This window comes from Oncorhynchus mykiss, chromosome 4 (assembly GCF_013265735.2).
Source record: "Oncorhynchus mykiss isolate Arlee chromosome 4, USDA_OmykA_1.1, whole genome shotgun sequence".
Classification (NCBI taxonomy): domain Eukaryota; kingdom Metazoa; phylum Chordata; class Actinopteri; order Salmoniformes; family Salmonidae; genus Oncorhynchus; species Oncorhynchus mykiss.
In genome coordinates this window covers 21,255,106-21,272,259 of record NC_048568.1, presented here as the reverse complement: position 1 = coordinate 21,272,259, position 17,154 = coordinate 21,255,106, and the positions used below count along the sequence as shown (strand labels likewise).

Sequence of the window (17,154 nt, the reverse complement as noted above, 5' to 3'; positions counted from 1 at the left end):
GTATGGTTCCCAATCAGAGGCAGCTGTCAATCGTTGTCTCTGATTGAGAACCATACTTAGGTAGCCTGTTCCCACCTGGTGTTTGTGGGTAGTTGTTTTCTGTGTCTGTGTTTTCACCATACAGAACTGTTTCCATTTTCATTTCTTTCCTGCAGTATACTAATTTTGAATTTTCTCGTGTTCTGATATAATAAATTATCATGGACACTTACAACGCTGCATTTTGGTCCGATCCTTCCTACTCATCATCAGACGAAGAAGAAGTTTGTTTCATTGGGATTGAAATTATACATTAAACTGAACGTTGAGAAATTGAAGGTGACATTTAGTATTTGAATATTCAAATTATTAGCACATGAAATGAAATAATATAAAATTATAAAGTATTGAATAACACTGGAGCAAAACTTACTTTAACCTATTTAACTTTGCTGATATGAAGCCTCGCATGTTTCTCTTATATATGACTTTGATCTGTGTGAGACAGTGAAATGATTATTGATCAAGAGTGATTTAAAATAAATTATTGAAAAGGACATGAAATGAACATTTGGTACATATCAAACAAATTGTAATTTGTCACATATCATGCGAGATTTACAATGGACATCTACAAATGAATACATACCATACGAAATGTAATCTGTCATACTAAATGGAGTGAGACCGATTTACATTTAGTATGTTACATCTAACCCTGAGTCCAGGTTGACACTTTACATTGCAGCACATGGACATTGTGATAAGCATGAGGGAATATAGTATACTCACAGTTTGATCAATATCTTTGAACATTGCATTATTTTCATCATTGAAGTTAGAGTCAAAGGTGATAGCCATAGTAAATTGTAGGTTCAGTGTGTTTTCTAAAAAAAAAAACAGAACAAAATATAAGAATACGGAAGTTAAAAATGTAATTACACATTTGTATAACTGAGGTTGCTTTTGACCGTTTTGTTTTGTTCACAGTAGGGCACAGTGGAACAGAAAAACAATTTAATGAAGACATTAGAGTAACTGTTTGTCCAACTTCTTTCAAACATGTAACAAGGAAATAGGTCAAATTAAGGAGGGTGTTGTTGGAGTTGTTGAACTTTCTGTGGACTGTTTTTATGTTGGTACTGAGGTACAGTGGAACATAAAAACATGATATATAACACATTGGTGTTACTGGAATATTGGTGATGCCCGACTCAATAATACCACAAGGAAATACCGTAGGTCCAATGAAATGACATTATTGATTTGTTTCTTTGATGTTGTACTGGAGGGGTTTGTTGGAGTTGTTGAACTTGCTGTGGACTGTTTTGTTGTTGGCGCTAAAGCGTAAAAGTATTTACTTTACTGACATTGCTGTGTATCACTGAATGATTACATTTTGTTTAACAGAGTAGTTATGTACCGTAACTACATGGAATAAGGAACTTACTTGTTACGGCAGGAGTTGGAGTGCTCAAGTTATTTGTCATGGACTTTTAAATATATTTAATTAACCAACAGATAATCTATTTTTGAAGATGTAAATTACTTTCCATACACAAGCCATAATTTGTTCATTGTGTAATACTCTGAGACAGCCTAGTGGTAAGGGAGCATAGTGGTTAGAGCGTTGGACTAGTAACCGAAAGGTGGCGAGATTGAATCCCCAAGCTGACAAGGTAAAAATCTGTCGTTCTGCCCCTGAACAAGGCAGTTAACCCACCGTTCCTAGGCCGTCATTGTAAATAAGAATTTGTTCTTAACTGACTTGTCTAGTTAAATAAAGGTAAAAAAAGATAACCCAAACAAAATCACATCTGAACAGGTCAGTGGATTTTTGACACTGTTACATATATTTGAAATACATTGAGTATTGTGTAAAACCAGTACTTGTTTCCTCTTCTGCTGGCAAAGCTGTGGACGCAGAGAAATGTGAGATGATTATGAAGCTGGCTGGTTCTCTAACCTGTTTCACAGATTTTTGTCTTTCAGCTGTAGGCCTCAAGTAAATATTCAACTATGAATAACACTATGGCAAGTTGCTCTTGGTAAGACTCTAATTAGTACAGTAAAACGTTTGTTAATGAAATAGTCATGAATAATTGTCTCATACCTGGTGTTGGAGATGGTGTTGGACAAGCCGTCAGATCTATGTGGTAAAGGAGATAGGGGTAAGCTTAGAGTTTAAATGTTGCTGAACGAATACAGAAACATTGATAAACTAGCACAGTGGAGGTGGTAAGGAAACAGTTACTTGTGATTGGCTGACAAAACGGTCCATAAGGAGGAATGGATTTGATACATCCACAGGAGTCATCAGTGATGTTGTCACAGGACCCATAAGAGAGACACTGGTCACATGACCAACCATACTGATCCTCACATCTGCATGTGCTGTTTGGGTAGCATGCTGTGAATGAAAGGAGAGTGGATTGAACATCATCATATCAATGTTTTCTGTGAAACCAACTATTTGAAAATATCTGAACCAGTTGTTGAATATATTTTACAATGCAGGAATTAAAACTCAAATGAGCAACAGCAACAGAAATCTCTTACCAGTAGTGAAGTTCACGTCCGTTACATTTAACACATTGGAGATCAGGACAGGGTAGGTCAGGCCAGTCACACTTGCCCTAAGTACATCTATCAATGTAGCTGAAATATCTGTCATGTCCAACTCAATTTCAATAATTTCCCCATAAGTGGTTGATGGCTCTATGGAAAATTACAATTGAATAAATCATGACAAGCATGTCTATTATTTTCAGTAAATGTAATCTATTGCTTGAGTAACTTATTGGAATACCTGCTGTAGTAGTTGGACTTGGATCTGTTGGGATTAGGTAAAAGACGTGTCACCAAGAAGAATTACGCAGCTGGGAGACGTTGCCAAAAACAACTACATACAACCACAACAACAGGTACAATGTCAAACACCAAGTGGAAGTGAAAATCAAATAGTTACTTGTGATTGGCTGACAGAACTCTCTATCAGAAGCATAGTTATTTAGGCATCCACGCATTTTGCCATCAACGATCTCACCACAGGACCCATAGGAGGAACACTGATCACATGACCAACTATACTGGTCCTCACATCTGCACCTGAATCCACTGGGGTCTGAGGAGCATTCTGTGAATGGATGGGAAGTGGACTGATTATCCTCAACATGGAGATACAACGTTTTCTTCTGATGCCAACAACGTCCAAGTTAGTTTTTTAAATACACCCTTTACTAACACATGAGCCCTGTAGGTCTTGAACCTTTTATAAAATGAAGAAAAAAAGAACAATTAAAAACTCTTACCAGTAGTAATGTTCATGTCTGTTACATTTAACACACTGGAGATAAGGATGGGGTAGGTTACACTTTTCACGTGGAACTTTAGGTAATGTATGTCTTCAAGTGGAATATTATAGACTTCCAACTCAACTTCACCAACTTTCTCAATGAGGGTTGCTGTCACTGTGGAAACAATTCAATTCAAAAGATCTTTATTGTCCCCGAAGTGCAATTCTTGTGGAACATAAAAATAAGTATACATACAATACTAGTCAAAAGTTTGGACACACCTACTCATTCCAGAGTTTTTCTTTGTTTTTACACTTTTCTGCATTGTACAATAATAGTGAAGATATCAAACATATGAAATAACACGTGGAATCAAGTAGTAACCAAAACATTTTGTATTTGAGATTCTTCAAAGTAGCCACCTTTTGCCTTTGCAAACTATTGGCATTCTCTCATAAAGCTTCATGAGGTAGTCACCTGGAATGCATTTAAATGAACAGGTGTGCCTTGTTAAAAGTTCATTTGTGTAATTTCTTTCCTTCTTAATGCGTTTGAGCCAATCAGATGTGTTGTGACAAGGTAGGGTTGGTTTACAGAAGATAGCCCTATTTGGTAAAAGACCAAGTCCATATTATGGCAAGAACAGCTCAAATTAACAAAGAGAAACGACAGTCCATCATTCCTTTAAGACATGAATCTCAGTCAATCTGGAAAATGATGATGAAACTGGCTCTAATGAGGACAATCACAGGAAACTAAGACCCAGAGTTACCTCTGCTGCAGAGGATATGTTCCTTAGAGTTAAATGTAAGTCAGATTGCAGCCCAAATAAATGCTTCACAGAGTGCAACAGACACATCTCAACATCAACTGTTCAGAGGAGGCTGCGTGAATCAGGCATTCATGGTCAAATTGATGCCAAGGAACCACTACTAAAGGACACCAATACTAAGAAGAGACTTGCTTGAGCCAAGAAACACAAGCAATGGTCATTAGACTGGTGGAAATCTGTGCTTTGGTCTGATGAGTCCATATTTTAGATTTTTGGTTCCAACCATCGTGTCCATGTGAAACACAGAGTACTGTAGGTGAACAGATGATCTCTGCATGTTTATTTCCCACCGTAAAGTATGGAGGAGGTGTCATGTTGTGGGGGTGCTTTGCTGGTAACACTGTCTTGATTGATTATAAATCAAGGCTCATGTAATCAGCATGGCTTTCACAGCATTTTGCAGCGTTACGCCACCCATCTGGTTTGCGCTTCGTGGGACTATCATTTGGTTTTCAACAGGACAATGACTCAACACACCTCCAGGCTGTGTAAGGGCTATTTGACCAAGGAGAGTGGTGGATTGCTACATCAGATGACCTGGCCTCCACAATCACCCAACCTCAACCCAATTGAGATGGTTTGGGATGAGTTGGACCACAGACTGAAGGAAAAGCAGCCAACAGTGCTCAGAATATGTGGGAACTCCTTCAAGACTGTTGGAAAAGCATTCCATGTAAAGCTGGTTGAGAGAATGCCAAGAGTTTGCATAGCTGTCGTCAAGACAAATGGTGGCTACTTTGAGGAATCTAAAATATATATTGATTTATTTTTTGGTTACTACTTGATTCCATATTTGTTATTTCATATGTTTGATGTCTTCACTATTATTCTATTATTCTACAATGCAGAAAATAGTAAAAATTAAGAAAAACCCTTGAATGAGTAGGTGTGTCCAAACTTTTGACTGGTACTGTACATGTAATATATATATATATATATGTGTGTGTATATATATATATATATATATATATATATTAACCTTTATTTAACCAGGAAGGGCTCATTGAGATTTAAAATCTATTTTTCAAGAGCGTCCTGGCCAAGATAGGCAGCACCAAGTCATTACAAAAATTACAGACAAACAACATGAAAAACTACAAGTAATCTAGTAAAAACCATAGAATTCACAAGAGTATAACAAAATCAAAAACAGCAAATTAAAAACATTGACAGGTCAGGGAATCAGTCTCAAGATCATTCATCAGTGATTTAAAAATACCAATCTGGACAAGTTCTTCCAGATTAAAAGTATTTTGTAAGGCGTTCCAAGACGATGGCGCAGAGTACATAAAAGCTCTTTTACCAAATTCAGTTCGGACATTTAGAACAGTTAGCAGGATAAAGTCCAGGAAACGAAGAGAATACCCACCACATTTCTGAACAATAAAAATGCCCAAATAAAATGGTAGTAAACCCATAATGGATTTGTAAATAAAAGTATACCAGTGACTGATCCTACGAGTGACTAGAGAAGGCCAGCCAACCCTGGTATACAAAGTGCAGTGGTGCGTAAGGGTTTTGCAGTTTAAAATAAATCTCAAAGCTCCATGGTAAAGGGTGTCAATTGATCTCAAACCCTGAGCGGAAGCATTCATATATAAAATATCCCCATAGTCTAGTAAAGGCATAAATGTAGCTGATACTAGCCTCCTTCTGGCTTCAAAATAAAAACAGGGCTTATTCCTAAAATAAAATCCCAATTTCAGTCTAAATTTTTTTGTAAGTTGTTGAATATACAATTTAAAAGATAGGCTGTCATCAATACAATTCCAAAATATTTATATGAGGTTACAACCTCAATCTCCTTGCTCTGACAGGTAGTAGTAGGTGAAAGGTTCAGAGGTCTATTTCTTGCTTTAGAAAACACCATTAGTTTAGTTTTGTCAGTCCAGATAGTCTAGTTTTTGGACATGTTCTCTCGAATGACTTGACTGGCAGAATGGGCTGATGGATTAACAGCTGGGCCAGTTGATATACCACTGCCATGACTGTGAACTATTGGTTAGGCTTAGTGTGTCGTCTTAGAATCATTGCTAAGGTTAAAAGTATAATGAGGATAAGCTTCAATTGACACAAGGTATGTTGAACAGTATAAAAAGCAGTTTGCAAGTTCTGGAAAGCTTTTGTAAGAGACGAGGCACAACAGTAAATAACAGTATCATCAGCATAAAAATGAAGTTGCGCATTTTGGACATTTTTGTCTAAATAATTTATATAAATAGTGAATAAGAGAGGACCAAGTACAGAGCCATTAAAGACAGACAATTTAGACAGTAGATCTAGCTGAAATGTCATAATATAAAATAGACAGTAGATCTAGCAGATCTATAATAATATATTCAACCTTATGTTCCCTGTACTCTATATATATATATATCTGTTTATTATACCTGTCGATACAGGGCTCATATGTGAAACTATTCTAACTGAACATTTTCTTTCACAGTGACACTGACTACGAATGGCAGCCCCCAGGGCCAAGGTGTCCATCCCCCACTGAAGCTGGTTCATCCAGCTCCTGCCACAAGTGGTGTTCATCTGCCCAAATTTATTTCTACAGGCATGGATGTGCCTCAGGGCCAAAAGGGCACAGCATGAAGGCGCCGCTGTGTTCTTTTCAAAATTAAGTCCCCCATCACCTGTGCCACATGCTTGGTGACCCTCTGCTTTACAGCAGAAAGAGACTGCTATGGCACCTGGCATCAGCAGCACAATATTGTGTCGAGCTTTGGCAAAGTGGGTGGGGTTATATCCTTCCTGTTTGGCCCTGTCCGGGGGTCTCATCGGATGGGGCCACAGTATCTCCTGACCCCTCCTGTCTCAGCCTCCAGTATTTATGCTGCAGTAGTTTATGTGTCGGGGGGATAGGGTCAGTTTGTTATATCTGGAGTACTTCTTCTGTCTTATCCGGTGTCCTGTGTGAATTTAAGTATGCTCTCTCTAATTCTCTCTTTCTCTCTCTCGGAGGACCTGAGCCCTAGGACCATGCGTCAGGACTACCTGGCATGATGACTCCTTGCTGTCCCCAGTCCACCTGGCCTGGCTGCTGTTCCAGTTTCAACTGTTCTGCCTGCGGCTATGGAACTCTAAATTGTTCATATTTGAGGTGCTGTCCTGTTGCATCCTCTACAACTACTGTGATTATTATTTGACCCTGCTGGTCATCTAAGAACGTTTGAAAATCTCGGCCATGTTCTGATATAATCTCCACCCGGCACAGCCAGAAGAGGACTGGCCACCTATCATAGCCTGGTTCCTCTCTAGGTTTCTTCCTAGGTTTTGGCCTTTCTAGGGAGTTTTTCCTAACCACCGTGCTTCTACACCTGCATTGCTTGCTGTTTGGGGTTTTAGGCTGGGTTTCTGTACAGCACTTTGCGATATTAGCTGATGTACGAAGGGCTATATAAATAAATTTGATTTGATAGAGGACTGAGGGTCTTCCAAATATTGAAAGTGTGTAAATAATTACCCATGTTATTTTGTAAATGTATATATTTTTTTCTTCATATTTTTTTCCCCATATTTTTTTCTCCATTTTTTTGGGGGGGGGGGGGGGGGGGGGTGGTGTTCGGAGCCATCATCGACTCAGTGGGTTTTGTCCAACATGTCTCTGGACCCACTCACTGTCACAGTCATACGCTGGACCTAGTTTTGTCCCATGGAATAAATGTTGTGGATCTTAATGTTTTTCCTCATAATCCTGGACTATCGGACCACCATTTTATTACGTTTGCAATTGCAACAAATAATCTGCTCAGACCCCAACCAAGGATCATCAAAAGTCGTGCTATAAATTCACAGACAACACAAAGATTCCTTGATGTCCTTCCAGACTCCTTCTGCCTACCCAAGGACGCCAGAGGACAAAAATCAGTTAACCACCTAACTGAGGAACTCAACTTAACCTTGCGCAATACCCTAGATGCAGTTGCACCCCTAAAAACTAAAAACATTTCTCATAAGAAACTAGCTCCCTGGTACACAGAAAATACCCGAGCTCTGAAGCAAGCTTCCAGAAAATTGGAACGGAAATGGCGCCACACCAAACTGGAAGTCTTCCGACTAGCTTGGAAAGACAGTACTGTGCAGTACCGAAGAGCCCTTACTGCTGCTCGATCATCCTATTTTTCTAACTTAATTGAGGAAAATAAGAACAATCCGAAATTCCTTTTTGATACTGTCGCAAAGCTAACTAAAAAGCAGCATTCCCCAAGAGAGGATGACTTTCACTTTAGCAGTGATAAATTCATGAACTTCTTTGAGGAAAAGATTATGATTATTAGAAAGCAAATTACGGACTCTTCCTTAAATCTGCGTATTCCTTCAAAGCTCAGTTGTCCTGAGTCTGCACAACTCTGCCAGGACCTAGGATCAAGAGAGACACTCAAGTGTTTTAGTACTATATCTCTTGACACAATGATGAAAATAATCATGGCCTCTAAACCTTCAAGCTGCATACTGGACCCTATTCCAACTAAACTACTGAAAGAGCTGCTTCCTGTGCTTGGCCCTACTATGTTGAACATAATAAACGGCTCTCTATCCACCGGATGTGTACCAAACTCATTAAAAGTGGCAGTAATAAAGCCTCTCTTGAAAAAGCCAAACCTTGACCCAGAAAATATAAAAAACTATCGGCCTATATCGAATCTTCCATTCCTCTCAAAAATTTTAGAAAAGGCTGTTGCGCAACAACTCACTGCCTTCCTGAAGACAAACAATGTATACGAAATGCTTCAGTCTGGTTTTAGACCCCATCATAGCACTGAGACGGCACTTGTGAAGGTGGTAAATGACATTTTAATGGCATCGGACCGAGGCTCTGCATCTGTCCTCGTGCTCCTAGACCTTAGTGCTGCTTTTGATACCATCGATCACCACATTCTTTTGGAGAGATTGGAAACCCAAATTGGTCTACACGGACAAGTTCTGGCCTGGTTTAGATCTTATCTGTCGGAAAGATATCAGTTTGTCTCTGTGAATGGTCTGTCCTCTGACAAATCAACTGTAAATTTCGGTGTTCCTCAAGGTTCCGTTTTAGGACCACTTTTGTTTTCACTATATATTTTACCTCTTGGGGATGTTATTCGAAAACATAATGTTAACTTTCACTGCTATGCAGATGACACACAGCTGTACATTTCAATTAAACATGGTGAAGCCCCAAAATTGCCCTTGCTAGAAGAATGTGTTTCAGACATAAGGAAGTGGATGGCTGCAAACTTTCTACTTTTAAACTCGGACAAAACAGAGATGCTTGTTCTAGGTCCCAAGAAACAAAGAGATCTTCTGTTGAATCTGACAATTAATCTTAATGGTTGTACAGTCGTCTCAAATAAAACTGTGAAGGACCTCGGCGTTACTCTGGACCCTGATCTCTCTTTTGAAGAACATATCAAGACCATTTCAAGGACAGCTTTTTTCCATCTACGAAACATTGCAAAAATCAGGAACTTTCTGTCCAAAAATGATGCAGAAAAATTAATCCATGCTTTTGTCACTTCCAGGTTAGACTACTGCAATGCTCTACTTTCCGGCTACCCGGATAAAGCACTAAATAAACTTCAGTTAGTGCTAAATACGGCTGCTAGAATCCTGACTAGAACCAAAAAATTTGATCATATTACTCCAGTGCTAGCCTCTCTACACTGGCTTCCTGTCAAAGCAAGGGCTGATTTCAAGGTTTTACTGCTAACCTACAAAGCATTACATGGGCTTGCTCCTATCTATCTCTCTGATTTGGTCCTGCCGTACATACCTACACGTACGCTACGGTCACAAGACGCAGGCCTCCTAATTGTCCCTAGAATTTTTAAGCAAACAGCTGGAGGCAGGGCTTTCTCCTATAGAGCTCCATTTTTATGGAACGGTCTGCCTACCCATGTCAGAGACGCAAACTCGGTCTCAACCTTTAAGTCTCTACTGAAGACTCATCTCTTCAGTGGGTCATATGATTGAGTGTAGTCTGGCCCAGGAGTGGGAGGGTGAACGGAAAGGCTCTGGAGCAACGAACCACCCTTGCTGTCTCTGCCTGGCCGGTTCCCCTCTTTCCACTGGGATTCTCTGCCTCTAACCCTATTACAGGGGCTGAGTCACTGGCTTTACTGGGGCTCTCTCATGCCGTCCCTGGAGGAGGTGCGTCACCTGAGTGGGTTGAGTCACTGATGTGGTCATCCTGTCTGGGTTGGCGCCCCCCCCCCCCCCTTAAGTTGTGCCGTGGCGGAGGTCTTTGTGGGCTATACTCAGCCTTGTCTCAGGATGGTAAGTTGGTGGTTGAAGATATCCCTCTAGTGGTGTGGGGGCTGTGCTTTGGCAAAGTGGGTGGGGTTATATCCTTCCTGTTTGGCCCTGTCCGGGGGTGTCCTCGGAGTGGGCCACAGTGTCTCCTGACCCCTCCTGTCTCAGCCTCCAGTATTTATGCTGCAGTAGTTTATGTGTCGGGGGGCTAGGGTCAGTTTGTTATATCTGGAGTACTTCTCCTGTCCTATTCGGTGTCCTGTGTGAATCTAAGTGTGCGTTCTCTAATTCTCTCCTTCTCTCTTTCTCTCTCTCGGAGGACCTGAGCCCTAGGACCATGCCCCAGGACTACCTGACATGATGACTCCTTGCTGTCCCCAGTCCACCTGGCTGTGCTGCTGCTCCAGTTTCAACTGTTCTGCCTTATTATTATTCGACCATGCTGATCATTTATGAACATTTGAACATCTTGGCCATGTTCTGTTATAATCTCCACCCGGCACAGCCAGAAGAGGACTGGCCATCCCACATATGCTCTCTCTAATTCTCTCTTTCTTTCTCTCTCTCGGAGGACCTGAGCCCTAGGACCATGCCCCAGGAATACCTGACATGATGACTCCTTGCTGTCCCCAGTCCACCTGACTGTGCTGCTGCTCCAGTTTCAACTATTCTGCCTTATTATTATTCGACCATGCTGGTCATTTATGAACATTTGAACATCTTGACCATGTTTTGTTATAATCTCCACCCGGCACAGCCAGAAGAGGACTGGCCACCCCACATAGCCTGGTTCCTCTCTAGGTTTCTTCCTAGGTTTTGGCCTTTCTAGGGAGTTTTTCCTAGCCACCGTGCTTCTTCACCTGCATTGCTTGCTGTTTGGGGTTTTAGGCTGGGTTTCTGTACAGCACTTTGAGATATCAGCTGATGTACGAAGGGCTATATAAAATAAATTTGATTTGATTTGATTTGTTAGAATACCATTTTGGCATTTTGTATATAGTTAGTTGTTTCAAAATGTATACCTTCACCAATTTGGCCACTTGGGTACATTTGGGCTACTTGTGTGGGACACCTGGGTGACTTCATGATAAATGTCATGTAGCACACTCATTTTGGAAGTTATCATTCTGAAACTTTGCACAAGTACTGTTGCCCTCTTATAATTTTCACTGAAATTGTCCCAATCATCTTATCTGAATGTTTGTTTTATCTTGTTCATTTTGAATATGTTTTTTTTCATTGTATTATCTAAACCAGATCTATTGTGTTATATTCTCCTACATTCAATTCACATTTACACAAACGTCAGAGTGTTTTCTTTCAAATGGTACCAAGAATATGCATATCCTTGCTTCTGGGCCAGAGCTACAGGCAGTTAGATTTGGGTATGTCTTCAGGCGGAAATTGAAAAAAGTAGGGGGGGTTTTAACAGACATAAGAGGTTTTAACAGACATAAGCCCATCAAATTGAGTGCACTGAGTTCTATCAGACAGATAATTAGCAAACCATGCAACTGCATGCTCTGAAAGACCTACACTCGACAATCTCTGCCTAAGTATAGCATGCTCAACTGTATCAAAAGCCTTAGACAGACCAATAAAAAGTGAGACACAATGCTGTTTTTTGTCAAGGGCTTCAGTGATATCATTTAAAACCTTCATGGCTGCTGTAATTGTGCTATGCTTCTTCCTGAAGCCCGATTGGTACATTGATAAAATAGAGTTAGTAAATAAAAACTATTTTAGTTGTTCACTCACAAGGGTTTCAAGTATTTTCACCAGGGTTGACAGCTTTGAGATTGACCTATAATTATTTAAAAGAGTTGGATCTCCCCCTTTTAAAAGTGGTAGGACAAATGCTGATTTCCAGATCTTTGGAATTTCATTACATTCCAGGGTTAGATTGAACAGATATGTAAGTGATTCAGCTATGAAATCAGCTGACAGATTTAAAAAGCAAGGATCCCAAAAGATCAGGACCTGCAGGCTTTCTCTGATCTAAGGATTTCAGGGCTTTATGTACCACCTGCACTGAGAATGGCAAAAAGCTCAAAGTTTGGCCAGCTCTCACTGGTTCATCCACACAAGGTTGTACAGAGACAGAGGACACTGAATCAAACAGTCTACCAGATGATACAAAGTGCTCATTGAAACAATTCAGCATTTCAGTTTTGTCATATACAGCAACAGAGTCCTGCAAAACACATGACGGTAATTCATTAACATTACTGTTACCAGACATAGACTTAATAGCCTTCCAAACCTTTCTAGGGTCATTCAGGTTATCAGTGGTAACAGACATAAAATATTCAGACTTGGTCTTCCTGAGAAGAAAATAACACTTGTTTCGTAACTGCCTAAAAATAAGCCAATCAGCATCAGAACATTATTTCCTTGCTTTAGCCCAGGCTAGATTACGGTTGTGAATAATACAAGACAGCTCAGAAGAAAACCATGGATTATACTGCCCTTTAACCCCGAACCTGCAGAATGGGTCATGTTTGTTTACTATTTGGGAAAAACCATAATGAAAGAATTTCCAGGCAGTTTCCACATCAGGAATAAACTCAATCTAACTCCAGTCCAAATAAAACAAATCATGGAGAAAAGCCTGCTCATTAAAACACTTCAAATTTCTCTTACGAATAAAAAGTGGGTTTGTCTTAGGAACCTTAGTATTTCTAACAGCAACAACAGCACAATGGTCACTTAAATCATTACAAAAACACCAACCGCAGAATATTTATGTAGAACATTTGTCAATATCAAATAAATCAGGGTAGATTTATCTGGGCATTTAAGAAATGTAAGAAATAAATAAAAACACGCACACAGCAAAAATCCAATGGCAAAGAGCAGTGAGATAAATAATGATGCTTTAATCGTTTCGGATTTGTGTGAACATAAAAAAATATGATTTTTTTTGTCATTTTCTAAGGTGTCTAAAGGCACATTATGGGGGCAGACATGTAGGTTTGAGCTGACTCACCCTCTCGCTTTTCTCCAGAAGGAACTTGTGATCCATCAGTGGGTGATTCCTGGAAAAGATTTAATAAAAAAAAATGGATTTGTATTATTGCGTCAAATGAAGTATGTGTTTTAACACTCAGAAAATTCCCCTATATGTTTTTATTTAACCTTTTTTTAATCAGGTAGGCCAGTTGAGAAAAAGTTCTCATTTACAACTGAGACCTATGTATTGGCATGGTAGATACACAGGGATGTGCAGTGTTATTACAATGTGGATACAGTTACACAACTGTGCTGTTTGTGTAATTATAATGTATACATGCTGTAGTTGCACCAATGGAACGAACAAACAAATCTGTTTTGAAACATATTATATTAATAGTGATACACCTAAAGATATGTAGCTCAAACAATATTGTATTTCTCTGACATTGCTAAATATTGCCTTGTGAACATTTGTTTTTAGTTTAAGTCCATATTTACTGGCCTCTTACCTCTGATGTTACATTTGGAGTTTCCAAGCAATCTTGTTTTTCCAGACTAGAGCAAAATACCAAGAGGACACTTAAGTACCAAACTGTCTTTGGTGAGGCCATATCTGTATGAATATAGCATCAGATAAACAAAACAAAACATCATACAGTCAGTATTACACATTTGAGATTTTTCCCCAATGGAACATCAGATGGTGTACAGATTGTGAGATAGGATGGTTGCAAAACAATTATACAACAAAACACAACTAAATAAGCACCAATTATGGTGACAGCTGAGGTATTTATGGGCTGTTTTCTTAATTATGTTACGTAGTAATATTCATTAACCTGATTGGAATGCTAAGAAGAACATTGTTGCGGTCTGATGAAGAAGGAAACATATGACTGACCAAATGGTTGGTCATGTCTCTGCTGCATTTTGGTGAATATATTAACTTATCTTTTCTGTAGATACTGATCCAATCGCAATAAATGCAATTTAATCTGAAATTCATGCTCAAAATGATGCACATAGCATGCACTCCTGGATCTGTATACTACATACAGTTGAAGACGGAAGTTTACATAAACTTAGGTTGGAGTCATTAAAACTCGTTTTTCAACCACTCCACAAACGTCTTGTTAAACAAACTATAGTTTTGGCAAGTCAGTTAGGACATCTACATGTCATTTTTCCAACAATTGTTTACAGACAGATTATTTCACTTATAATTCACTGTATCACAATTCCAGTGGGTCAGAAGTTTACATACACTAAGATGACTGTGCCTTTAATTCCAGAAAAGTATGCCATGGCTTTAGAAGTTTCTGTTAGGCTAATTGACATCATTTTAGTCAATTGGAGGTGTACCCATGGATGTATTTCAAGGCATACCTTTAGACTCAGTGCCTCTATGCTTGACATCATGGGAAAATCAAAAGAAATCAGCCAAGACCTCAGAATAATTACAAAATAATTGTAGACCTCCACAAGTCTGGTTCATCCTTGGGAGCAATTTCCAAACGCCTGAAGGTACCACACTCATCTGTACAAACAATAGTACGCAAGTATAAACATGATAGGACCAGGCAGCCGTCATACCGCTCAGGAAGGAGACGCTTTCTGTCTCCTAGAGATTAACGTACTTTGGTGCAAAAAGTGCAAATCAATCCCAGAACAACAGTAAAGACCTTGTGAAAATGCTGGAGGAAACAGGTACAAAGTATCTATATCCACAGTAAAACGAGTCCTATATCGACATAACCTGAAAGGCCGCCCAGCAAAGAAGAAGCCACTGCTCCAAAACCACCATAAAAAAGCCAGACTACGGTTTGCAACTTCACATCGGGACAAAGATTGTACTTTTTGGAGAAATGTCCTCTGGTCTGATGAAACAAAGATATAACTTTTTGGACATAATGACCATCGTTATGTTTGGAGGAAAAAGGGGGAAGCTTGAAGCCGAAGAAAACCATCCCATGTTGTGGGGATACTTTGCTGTAGGAGGGACTGGTGCACTCCACAAAATAGATGGCTTCATGAGGTAGGAAAATTATGTGGATACATTGAAGCAACATCTCAAGACAAGTTAAAGCTTCCTGACTGCAAATGGGTCTTCCAAATGGACAGTGAACCAAAGCATATTTCCAAAGTTGTGGCAAAATGGCTTAAGGACAACAAAGTCAAGGTATTGGAATGGCCATCACAAAGCCCTGACCTCAATCCTGTAAAAAATGTGTGGGCAGAACTGAAAAAGCAAGAAGGCCTACAAACTTTACTCAGTTACACCAGCTCTGTCAGGAGGAATGGGCCAAAATTCACCCAACTTATTGTGGTAAGCTTGTGGAAGGCTACCCGAAATGTTTGACCCACGTTAAACAATTTAAAGGCAATGCTACCAAATACTAATTGATTGAATGTAACCTTCTGACCCACTGGGAATGTGATGAAAGAAATTAAAGCTGAAATAAATCATTCTCTCTACTGTTATTCTGACATTTCACATTCTTAAAATAAAGTGGTGATCCTAACTGACCTAAAACAGGGAAAATTTACTAGGAATAAATGTCAAGAATTGTGGAAAAACTATGTTTAAATGTAGTTGGCTAAGGTGTATGTAAACTTCCAACTTCAGCTGCATGTACAAATAAGATATGAGAAAGATGACTTATTTTAATAATTGTGACACAGTGTCACAAACATCCTATGTTGTCTAAGAGTCCTTCATTTACTCTTCTGTATTCACATTGTTAAACCTTGAACAAATATGACATTTATATTTATACCTGAACCCTGTGAAAGGTCATACTTAAAAATGAACTCAGTCAAATCGTTTACATCATTTCAATATAAAACGTGAAAAGTAAATGTATTATCTTACCTCTCCGACTCTCTAAATTGACTTCTCAAGGAAGGGCAAGAAGGTTTCTGTGTGTCTCTTGCCAATTTGCCACTGTACTCTGATTCAGAAGGGTTGGGTTTTTGCGGAAGAGACATTTCAGTTGAATGCATTCAGTTGTACAACTGACTAGATATTGCCCTTTCCCTTTCCACATTTCACATCAAAACAGTTAATTAAATATAATAAAGGCACTCACCTCCTTGTCCTTGAACTGTGAGAGTGTAGTTGAGTCAGAATCTTGATTAGAATACAAAAATGTGATCATATTAATCCCGTGCTAGCCTCTCTACACTGGAATCCTATTAAGGCTAGGGCTGATTTCAAGGTTTTACTGCTAACCAACAATGCATTACATGGACCAACTCTCTCTCCGATTTGGTCCTGCAGTACATACCTACACATACATTATGGTCACAAGACGCAGGACTTATTCTTCCAAGAATGTCAAAGCAAACAGCTGGAGGCAGGGCTTTCTCCTATAGAGCAACATTTTTATTGAATGGTCTGCCGATCCATGTGAGAGATGTCGACTCAGTCTCAACCTTTAAGCATTTACTGAAGACTGATCTCTTTAGTAGGTCCTACTAAAGGGGCGACAGGGTAGCCTAGTGGTTAGCGAGCAGGACTTATTCTTCCAAGAATTTCAAAGCAAACAGCTGGAGGCAGGGCTTTCTCCTATAGAGCAACATTTTTATTGAATGGTCTGCCGATCCATGTGAGAGATGTCGACTCAGTCTCAACCTTTAAGCATTTACTGAAGACTGATCTCTTTAGTAGGTCCTACTAAAGAGGCGACAGGGACTAGTGGTTAGCGAGCTGGACTAGTAACCGAAAGGTTGCAAGTTCAAATCCCCGAGCTGACAAGGTACAAATCTGTCGTTCTGCCCCTAAACAGGCAGTTAACCCACTGTTCCTAGGCCGTCATTGAAAATAAGAATTTGTTCTTAACTGACTTGCCTAGT

At 39.5% G+C, this 17,154-nt stretch overlaps 1 protein-coding gene across 1 annotated transcript; it reads right to left on the bottom strand.

Moving 5' to 3' along the window:
• Positions 1 to 31: 31 nt before the first annotated feature.
• LOC110522292 (adhesion G protein-coupled receptor F5) lies at positions 32 to 16,250 on the bottom strand. Its single transcript, XM_021600562.2, has 12 exons — positions 16,172 to 16,250; positions 13,809 to 13,912; positions 13,334 to 13,382; positions 3,291 to 3,449; positions 2,948 to 3,115; positions 2,789 to 2,812; positions 2,539 to 2,697; positions 2,234 to 2,389; positions 2,093 to 2,128; positions 1,870 to 1,893; positions 772 to 866; positions 32 to 474 (listed from the first exon to the last, which is right to left on the bottom strand). Exons 2-12 carry the CDS (start codon positions 13,908 to 13,910, stop codon positions 409 to 411), a joined length of 1,038 nt encoding a protein of 345 aa, XP_021456237.2. The 5' UTR covers positions 13,911 to 13,912; positions 16,172 to 16,250; the 3' UTR covers positions 32 to 408.
• Positions 16,251 to 17,154: the final 904 nt, after the last annotated feature.